This window comes from Carya illinoinensis, chromosome 8 (assembly GCF_018687715.1).
Source record: "Carya illinoinensis cultivar Pawnee chromosome 8, C.illinoinensisPawnee_v1, whole genome shotgun sequence".
Lineage (NCBI taxonomy): Eukaryota > Viridiplantae > Streptophyta > Magnoliopsida > Fagales > Juglandaceae > Carya > Carya illinoinensis.
In genome coordinates this window covers 33,821,736-33,832,545 of record NC_056759.1, presented here as the reverse complement: position 1 = coordinate 33,832,545, position 10,810 = coordinate 33,821,736, and the positions used below count along the sequence as shown (strand labels likewise).

The following is a 10,810-nucleotide window of genomic DNA, read 5'->3' as shown; positions in this document are numbered from 1 at the left end:
CTGACCCTAAATTAATTTATGGGATGTTGCGGCGTATAAGGTCGTTGTAATATAGTTTGTAGTCGCCGCTAAAAATATTTAATTACGTGGCGCCAGATTATTTGTAGAATACCCCGGCGCGTTTCTAATCGCAGGCAAACATATAGATATAGCAGCGTTTCCTATTGCGGCGATTATAAAATCGCCGGTAAAACTACGATTTCTTGTAGTGACAAAAAGATTTTACTTTAAAGAGATTATACAAAATAAACTCATAAACTGATGTGACTTTATGGAATCCGATAAATCTACTTTATAATAAAAGTAACTTTACATTCTAACGTACAACATCTACCTATATCAGTTTGTAGATTTATTTTTGTATAATCTCTTTATAGTTAAAGTATTTTTCTTATATATTTGGATGGGTATATATAACTTACGCAGGTATAGAACCAAATTGATCAAGGTATACGTACGTAAGTACTCAGATTTAGATTATGAGTACATGCACAAGTACTGTACCAAGGGCTAGTTTAATTGAAAGTAATTAACTAATTTCTTAAAAACAAAAATATTCATAATTTCATTATGCTCAAATAACACACTAAATTAATTGATATACATCAAAATTTATATCCCATTACATAGACATTTACTTGTTTTTTCAGATCAGAGGGAAAAAGACATGAGCTCATGAAATGATTAATCCAATGCGAGCTTTCATGCAAACTTACTATATCAATCTTCTCATGTATTTCTTTGCTTTCTTTCTTCCTGTTCCACCTTTTTCCAACGACTTGTGATCGATCAATCGGCCATTAATTAGTTCAGATTAATGTTCGTTGATCGATCATCTGGGGAGCTTTAATTTTCAGGTGATATATTGATTTGATCATGATGATGATTCGACGTCGTACTTACAACCTTCTTCTTCTTCATGATGATCTCTTTGTATTTACCCCACAACACCGAATATAATCCGCACACAATCATCACGGCTCCTATAATGCTATCATCATTTCAAATTTATATTAATTAATTACATTATATAAAAAATACGTACAACCAAACAAAGAAAATGTGAAGGAATTTACCTTCCAAGGTGCAACTTTTCATCCAGTAGTAAAGACCCCATGATGGCAACTGAAACCGGCATTAATGGGTTGAAGCTGGATGTATATAGAGGGCCCCTCATGCGTAGACACCATATCATTAAAATTGCCATTATTCCAGAGCCAAAGATTCCCTGCAACTCATGATTTCAATACATGATTATCATGTTAAAATATTTTAACATGAACATTAATAAACGGATCTTCGATTTCATATGATCCACAATAATAAACAGTAATAAATGTGTACCTTTCTCCATCAGTTTGATGAAGAATTAAATCTGAATATGAGAGAAGGATTACCCTAACAACTTCGCCTCACAAGTGTCTCACGATGGCAAAAGGCACTCTTATGTTGTAGGTGAGAACCCTTTAATCCTTCAGTGCTATTTATAGATTTATGACCATCAAGAAATCTAAGAGTTTGTATCTGACTATAACTAGAGATAGAGTTTTAATCTTATCTCTTAGGATTTCTCTTATCCCGTTATCACTCATCTTGAATCTGATAGACTTGAGCTATTTCAAATTCTATTAAGATGGGTGTGTGGGACATAGAGTTTAAATAAAACTCTTACATTCTCCCACTTGGCCCATACGCCCATAAAATAATATTTTCCGTTCATGGGTTTAATACAGGAATTAACCATACTGCGCAAATTCATTTCCTGAAACTTTCATAGCTCAAAGTACATTACACGAGTTCTGTAATATCAATGTTAAATCAACTACTGATGCGAGTCATGGCGGTCCTTTGTTATATAATCAACAAATTCCCTTCCATGTACCACAACACCAGCAACCAATTTTACATGATCTTTAATTGGGATAATTAAGGCTAATACCGTAATGCCTTGGGTTCCAATTCATGTCTGTTGTAGACATTATCTTGTCACCATTCTTCCAAACCATTCAATGTACAAAGAATTGGAAAGACAAGAAAACAGAAACAAAACAACCATAATAGATATCATTAAGTGTCCAAAAAAACAAAATAAAAGATATATGAGCTCAATAACATGTTTACATCATAAGACCCATTCTGTCAACATGTTCTTTAAACTGTTTCGCTACTAGACCCTTTGTTAATGGGTCTGCTATCATAAGCGTAGTACTAATATGTTCTATGGACACTGTCTGTTTCTGTACTTCCTCCTTGACACTTAGGTATTTGAGCTCCATGTGTTTAGCACCTTTAGAATACCTATCATTTTTGGAGAAAAAAACTGCAGAGGAATTATCACAATAAATTCTCAGCGGCCTTTCTATAGAGTCAACAACTCCAAGCCCTGAGATAAAGTTCCTCAGCCATAAACCATGCACTGTGGCCTCAAAGCATGCCACAAACTCAGCCTCCATTGTTGATGAAGCAGTGATAGTTTGCTTCATACTTTTCCATGAGATCGCTCCACCGGCTAGTAGGAAAATATATCCAGAAGTAGATTTCCTACTATCAGAACAACCGGCAAAATCAGAGTCTGAGTATCCAATTACCTCTAAGTTGTCAGTTCTCCTAAAGGTAAGCTGGTAATCCTTAGTTCCTTGCAGATATCGCAATACCCTCTTTGATGCTTTCCAATGAGACATCCCTGGGTTACTCTGGTAACGCCCAAGCATGCCAACTGCAAAACTGATGTCTGGCCTCGTGCAAATCTGTGCATATATCAAGCTCCCCACAACCGAAGCATAGGGGATTTTTGCCATCTCTTTACGCTCCCACTCAGTTTTAGGACATTGTGATAGGCTAAACTTATCACCTTTTGATATCGGAGTATCAAGTGATGAGCAACTTTTCATGCCAAATCTCTCAAGAACTCTTACTATGTAATTTTTCTGAGACAATCCCAACAGTCCTTGTTTTCGATCCCGGAGGATTTCAATTCCGATCACAAAGGATGCCTCACCCATATCTTTCATTTCAAAGTTCTTGGATAGAAAACCCTTGGTTTCATAAAGTAAGCCAAGATCACTACTAGCCAACAAGATATCATCAACATACAGGATCAAAAATATAAACTTGCTCCCACTGACCTTTAGGTATATACATCGATCAACAATGTTTTCTTTAAATCCAAAGGCAGTAATGGTATCATTGAACTTTAAGTACCACTGTCGGGAAGCTTGTTTAAGCCCGTATATTGATTTCTTAAGCTTACATACTAGGTAATCTTTGCCCTTTTCTGAGTAGCCCTCTGGCTGCTCCATGTAGACAACTTCATCCAAACTTCCATTTAGAAAAGCTGTTTTCACATCCATTTGGTGTAACTCTAAATCAAAATGAGCCACCAATGCCATAATGATTCTGAATGAGTCCTTTTTAGATACTGGAGAAAAGGTCTCTTTGTAATCAATGCCTTATTTCTGGGTGAAACCCTTAGCAACAAGTCTGGCCTTATGTCGTTCGACGTTGCCTTTAGAGTCGCGTTTGGTCTTAAAGACCCATTTACACCCGACTCTTTTACATCCTTTAGGCAACTCAACGAGATCCCAAACTTGATTTTGATCCATGGATTTCAACTCTTCTTTCATGGCATCGATCCATTTACTAGAATCACATCTCTCTATAGCTTGTGAAAACGTTAGTGGATCTTCACTTGTCCCAATGTCAAATTCAGATTCTTGGAGATATACCACATAGTCTGCTGAAACAGCAGGTCTCCGATCTCTCTGAGATCTGCGTAAGACTATCTGTTCTGGTAACTCCGAACTTGGTTCATCAGTGATATTATCATTTTGAGATGGGTGATCATTTTCTTGTTCCAATGTATCATTGTGGTGATCAATTAGAGGAACCATTATCTTTTCTGAGGATGTAGGTATGGGGACATCTACTCGTACTTCCTCAATGATCACATCTCTAGGTTCTATTTTCCCACTGATTTCGCCAAGTTCAATGAATTTGGCATTCCCTGTTTCCACTATTCTCGGACTGTGATTAGGACAGTAAAACCTATACCCTTTGGATCTCTCTGGGTAGCCAATGAAGTACCCACTTACTGTTCTGGGATCCAATTTCTTTTCATGTGGGTTGTAAAGTCTCGCTTCTGCTGGGCAACCCCAAACATGCATGTGTCTTAAACTTGGTGTCCTACCAGTCCATAGCTCGAAAGGAGTTTTTGGAACTGACTTACTAGGAACCCGGTTTAAGATATAAGTTGCCGTCTTAATGGCTTCACCCCACAATGATTTGGGTAAGGTAGAATTGCTTACCATACTTCTGACCGTATCCAATAAAATCCGATTACGCCTTTCAGCAACACCGTTCTGCTGTGGCGTTCCTGGCATCGTGTACTGTGCAACAATGCCATGTTGTTCTAGAAGTTTGGCGAATGGGCCAGGGTTACGACCCGATTCGTCATACTTTCCATAGTATTCTCCACCTCGATCCGACCTAATGATTTTCACCTTTCTATCTAACTGTCTTTCCACCTCCATGAGAAATACCTCAAGTACTGAAACAGCTTGAGATTTCTCATGTAGCAGATAGATATATCCAAACCGTGAAAAATCATCTATAAAGGTGATAAAATACTTTTCTCCACCAAAACATTCAGTGGAGAATGGTCCACATATATCTGTGTGAATTATTTCAAGAAGCTCTTTACTTCTTGTGGCACCTTTCTTAGTATGTTTGGTTTGCTTTCCTTTAATGCAATCCACAGATACTTCAAAATTAGTAAAATCTAAATGCGGAAGTATCCCTTCTCTTACTAATCTCTCTAACCTTTCTTTGGAGATGTGCCCCAATCTCTTATGTCACAAGTCATAAGAATGTTCATTCATCATGTTTCTTTTAGTTCCAATACACATTTCATGGTTATGGGTATAGGTATTATGAATAAATGTATTATCGAGACAAAGTCGATAAAGACCATCGGAAAGAAACCCAGAACCAATAGATAAAGAGTCTTTGAACAAATTGAAACTACCGTTGTGAAATGAAAAGGAATAACCATCAGAGTCCAGTCTAGAAAGGGAAATTAAATTACGCCTCACAGAAGGCACAAAAACTGTGTTATGAAGGTCTAAACAATGACCAGTACTCAACACTAAACGAAAAGTCCCTATGGCCAAAACTTCAGCCTTATTCTCATTTCCCATAAAAATGAATCGCTCACTGGGGCTTGGTGTTTGGCTTGTAAGGTATCCCTGCATGGTTATAGAAACATGAACATTAGCACCTGAATCTAGCCACCAAGAATTAGTAGGAACATTTACAAGGTTTGATTCAAAACATACAAGGGCAAGAGGCTTACCCTTCTTTTCAAACCAAGCCTTACGTTTCTGACACTCAGATTTCATGTGTCCATTTTTCCCACACCAGTAGCATTTGGTACTACGATGTTGAACCTGATTAACATTTCCAGGCTCCTTTCCTCTTGGTGGTCCAATTCGTTTCTTTTTACTATAATGGTGCTTTTTCTTTCCAGCTTCTTTGGTCACAAAATTAGCAGAGTAATGCCCTTGTTGTTTCAGTCTTACTTCCTCCTGAACTACCATACTTGCCAGCTCATTCACATTCCATTTATCCTTAATAGAATTATAATGCATCTGGAATGGACCATACTGAGGTGGCAATGAGTTCAGAATAAACTGAACAATAAAGGACTCCTCTACCTTCATTCCCAGGGTTTGTAATCTAGCAGCAAGATTTGTCATTTCAAGGATATGCTCTTGCATTCCTTTGGCTCCATCATATTTCATGGTGGTAAGTCTAGCCATCAGTGTTCCTGCTAAAGACTTATCTGCAGACTTAAATCTCTCCTCAGTATTTTTCAAAAAACTTTGGGCATCCTCAACACTAGGGAGTGAATTTTTAATATTTTCAGATATGGTCATTTTCATGAACATTAGACTCAGCCTGTTTGATCTCTCCCACTGTTTAAATGACTCTTTCTCATCCCTGTTACTCTCTTCAGTGATGGGTGGTGGTTTTGGACTTGTAAGGGATGAGTCCAGGTCAAGGACCCCTAAGGTGAATCTGACTCGCTCAACCCACTCAAAAAAATTAGAGCCATTCAAAATAGGAACTGATGAAGTTTGTGAATGTAATGAAGTCGGTACATTTACTGCAAGAAAATATTCGTCACATAATGCTTTGAGTTAGACACTTATAAACAATAATCAGAATTTAAATAATTATGGATGAACTAGTAGTGTCATTAAAACCCTCCTTTGGGAGTAGATCTTAATACACAAAGTGTTCTCACCAATATTAAATTATGTGGATGAACTAAGCGTATCATCAGAATTCTCCTTTGGGAGTAAACTCTGACATACAATTGTTCCCTCCAACCTTTCTTTTGATGGATGAACTAGTAGTGTCATCAAAACCCTCCTTTGGGAATAGATCTTGACACACAAAATTGTTCACTCTATCATATCCACCTTACTATGGAATTTAATGATTGTGCACCAAAATTGAAGAAAATCTTGTACCTTTGGGCAACCAAGTTTTTCTTTAATTTTAATGAAAATCATTTGTCCATATTGGATAAATAATTAAATATATAACATGATAATAAGAGTCAATTCATACATGTATTTTATGTATGTAATAATAATATGCATATGACATTTAATAAAATGTAATACATGTATTTAACAATAATATCATGCAAATAACATTTAATAAAATTTAATGCATGTATATAACAATAATAACATGCATATAACATTTAATCAAACTTTTCATACATGTAAATAACAATAATAACATGTATAAATAAATAAATAAAATTCGGATTTTTTTTTTTTTAAATTTTTAATATTAAAATAATAATATTTTAATATTTTAATCTGACCGGTCCGGTCCGGGTCTGAACCGGACCGGTTCAGCAAACTGGACCGCAACCAAGTCAACTGGAAGTGTTGACTCGGCCGAACCTACTGTACAGGCCCGATTGCTATTTTTTTTTTTTTTTTTTTTTTTTTTTGTTCCTTTCTTGGGCTGGCCACTACTGTGGCCTGTTAATTTCTCTCGGGCTGGGCCGAAATGCAGGCCCAAGTGCTTTACCCATCTGTTAATAAAAAAAAAAAAAACAGATAAAATAATTTGGACTGGGTCAAAGTCCACGGCCCACAGCCCAAACCCGGTTACACACTTAAAAGAAAACCTAAGTAATTGAATTGTTCTTCCTCAGAAAGAAACAGCGCCGCTCCAGGTCTTCTTCTTCCCTCAAGCACGCAGCACATCTGGCATTTCATGGTGGTCCTTTCCGGCGAGGAGGAGAACGGCAAGGCATCCCCAGCCTCCAATCGCCGCCGAGGTCCACCTCCTCTCCAATTTCAAATTTTTTTTTTTTTTTTTTTTTATAAACACAGAACCTCTGCGGCAGTGGGCTTTTGAGCCCTCTGCCGCCGTTACAGGAACTCCGGCGAGGAGTTTCTCAGCCTCCTCGCCGCACCATCCTTCTCTCCCTTTTTTTTTTTTTATTATTATTAGAGAACTGTGGCCAGTGGGTTTGAAATCCCACTGCCACCTTTATAGACGCCGGCGAGGAGGATAACAGCCTCCTCACGCCGACGGCCTCTCCTTCAATTTTTTTTTTTTTTTTTTTAAGATCTAAATGATGCGGCCACCGGGCTTTGAAGCCCTCTGTGCCGCCGTCACAGTGGCGTCGTGAAGGAGGTTCTCGGCCTCCTTCCGGCGCAAAACACTAGTATTATTCGGATTTTCATCTGATAAACAGTTTATAATATCTAAAATTGAAACAATTTCATATGCATAATTATACAGAAATTCACCATATGCAATTTCACATATATATCTATATATATATATATATATATTTCATATACAAATTATGAACATCACCGTGATAATATTACACAGAATCAAAATTATAATTTTATGCATGTGTGGCGTTGATGCATAATATTGGTACAAGCAGTATATATTTATCTTTTACGACCGAAAAAAAAAATATTAAAGAGATATATACGGCATGTGTAATATTATATTGAGATCATAAAAAATCTATAACCTAAAGCTCTGATACCACATGTTAAAATATTTTAACATGAACATTAATAAACGGATCTTCGATTTCATATGATCTACAATAAACAGTAATAAATGCGTACCTTTCTCCATCAGTTTGATGAAGAATTAAATCTGAATATGAGAGAAGGATCACCCTAGCAACTTCGCCTCACAAGTGTCTCACGATGGCAAAAGGCACTCTTATGTTGTAGGTGAGAACCCTTTAATCCCTCAGTGCTATTTATAGATTTCTGACCATCAAGAAATCTAAGAGTTTGTATCTGACTATAACTAGAGATAGAGTTTTAATCTTATCTCTTAGGATTTCTCTTATCCCGTTATCACTCATCTTGAATCTGATAGACTTGAGCTATTTCAAATTCTATTAAGATGGGTGTGTGGGACATAGAGTTTAAATAAAACTCTTACATATCATCCTTTGCTAATGCTTGATTCGCATGCATTTATTGACACGTACAAATATCCATTCATGCATTAACAATTTGCATGTGTATATACCGAGTAAGCCACTGTCAGTAGCCTAATATTCCAGCCCAACTTCCATTGGCTCCAATCCCTTTCCAAACACAGGGCGAAAACAACTGATTGGATTGATCCCATTACACACATGAGAGCTGTGCTTGAGTAGTGGCATGGATATTTCTCCATCATTTTAGCCTACATGTTTTCTATCATTAATTATTAGTTACTAATTAGTCAATAATCCATCACAACACTAGTACTTACCATGACACACACACACACACACACACATATATATAGGTTTCATTAATTAAAAAACAGTAAAGTGCTGGACTGTATATATATGTGATCACCTGAATTATTAACCAAGTGGCATAAGACAGACAACTTCCTAAAGCCAATATACAACCCAATAGGCGGTTTTCAGGTTCCAGGGTTGTCGAGTCATGTCCGCGGCTTTGATGTTGGCTACTATCTTGACGCAAAAGGTTAACATTAGTTAACCAAATGTTGATTTCTGGACCTTTATAGAAAGTGAGAAGCATCGCCCCACCTATTCCCATCAATGTTCCCAACACTTTGGCCTTCCCTGCAGTTGTCCCCAGTCCCAGCCTCTCCAACCTGTTCACAACATCATCATTTCCATATATATATATATATATGCACGTCAACTAGAAAACTCAACTGGAAATTAAACAAAAACATGAACTCCTTAATTATCTTTTGAGCTAGGTATCCAGCGTTCTATATATACAGAACATCATCACAGAGATCTAGAGAGAGAGAGAGGGGTACCCAAAGGAGACGGCCAGCATGAAGGCAATGGCAGGAATGATGTTAGTCATGGCTGAAGCAAACGTTGCTGATGTCAATGCCAAGCTCTCAATGAATAAATTGTGATATAATGATTGTCTACAATTAATTAATCGAGTGTCAATGACACAATCAGTACTTATGCCGCTGAAAAACCAATATATATAGCAGAAGGAATACATATTGAACCCTGATTACCCGAATAATCCGGTAAGAAACGATTGAAAGAGTACTGCCCAAGTCAGTTTTGGTCTACTTTTCCTGCCAAAACCCTGTATTAGTATCCCAGCCAATATATCCTTGTACATATATATTAAGACTCTGAGATTCCCTCCAGTACTATATGTATGAAACAATTTCATTGAGCCCTTGTCCGAATTTGAGTGATCTATAAGGAAGAAATAATCTAATAGCTAGATACATAAAGTGGATCGTACAATATATATATATATATATATATACACATACATACATATACATATACATATATAGATGATGATGAAACATGATTAATGTCGCTGGCCTCATGCATGGCTTTCGAAGGCAAGATCGATCAGATCATGTAAAAGGCTGAGAACATGAAATAATTAATACCTTTCAACAAGGAGAGCAATAGGGACAACAAAAGCAGCAGCGAAACTGAAGCGATAGGCAACAATAACCCTCAAGCTCATTCCATCATAAGCAGCCAGTTTGTAAAAGATGTTCCCACCCGCAACTAGAAGCTGAGCCACCACCATTAATATGGCTGGCTTCACCCACTCAAATACATCATTCCAAGTATTATTGCGTCCTACTTCCATATCACAAGGCACATGAAGATCAGCAAGAATCTAGATCTATTCCTAGCCTTATTCTTCTTGGTTTGTTTGGAATTGGAAACATGCAAAATATACAAAGATCTATGATGCAGCAGGTTTAAGATCAGAGAGAGATTGAGAGAGCTGAGTACACCCACAAAGATATCAGAGAGAGAATCTTATGAAAGAACAGTCTCCTTGTGGAAACAGTCTCCTTACAAATATATTATATATATTTATTATTTAAAAATTTTTCTTCATATTAAACTCTAGGTAATTAAAATAAAGATTTTATTCATTTAAAAACAAATAGTTACATTTCTTAATGGAATGAAAAAACTCTTATAAATTTGTAGATAAGGATCTTGACCTATATGTATATAAAGGTTGATCATGATTCTCGATCTCCATCAATCACGTTATTTTTTCATTAACGTAAAGTAAAGATAGGCTGAAAACCCATAAAGAAATCTGTAAAGTTTCACAATCCAAAAAAAAACGATTCCTTTTGATACTTAATCAATGATGACAAAAAATTAAGTGTTTTAACGATTCTTTTATTATTAAATTTTTTCACAAATCTTACAATAGTGGTATCAGATCGAGCAAACTCTTTTATAAAAGTTGGTGATGTT

General features: G+C 36.6%; 1 protein-coding gene across 2 annotated transcripts; it reads right to left on the bottom strand.

The window, feature by feature from the left end:
• Window positions 1-537: 537 nt before the first annotated feature.
• On the bottom strand, window positions 538-10,373 carry LOC122318095 (WAT1-related protein At1g25270-like). 2 transcript variants are annotated; one of them, XM_043135232.1, is made up of 7 exons: window positions 9,970-10,373; window positions 9,574-9,636; window positions 9,358-9,474; window positions 8,916-9,183; window positions 8,599-8,757; window positions 1,077-1,228; window positions 538-991 (listed from the first exon to the last, which is right to left on the bottom strand). In XM_043135232.1, exons 1-7 carry the CDS (start codon window positions 10,176-10,178, stop codon window positions 847-849), a joined length of 1,113 nt encoding a protein of 370 aa, XP_042991166.1. In that variant the 5' UTR covers window positions 10,179-10,373; the 3' UTR covers window positions 538-846. The 2 variants fall into 2 exon arrangements, with proteins under 2 accessions (XP_042991166.1, XP_042991167.1); XM_043135233.1 differs by lacking the exon at window positions 8,599-8,757.
• Window positions 10,374-10,810: the final 437 nt, after the last annotated feature.

What these genes read in the sequence shown, in the direction of transcription:
- LOC122318095 (XM_043135232.1), bottom strand. Translation starts at nt 10,178, where the DNA reads ATGGAAGTAGGACGCAATAATACTTGGAATGATGTATTTGAGTGGGTG. An exon ending in CCACTTGGTTAATAATTCAG is followed by an intron (nt 8,758 to 8,915) that starts GTGATCACATAT and finishes GAAAACATGTAG; the next exon opens with GCTAAAATGATGGAGAAATA. An exon ending in TACTGACAGTGGCTTACTCG is followed by an intron (nt 1,229 to 8,598) that starts GTATATACACAT and finishes CATGAGTTGCAG; the next exon opens with GGAATCTTTGGCTCTGGAAT.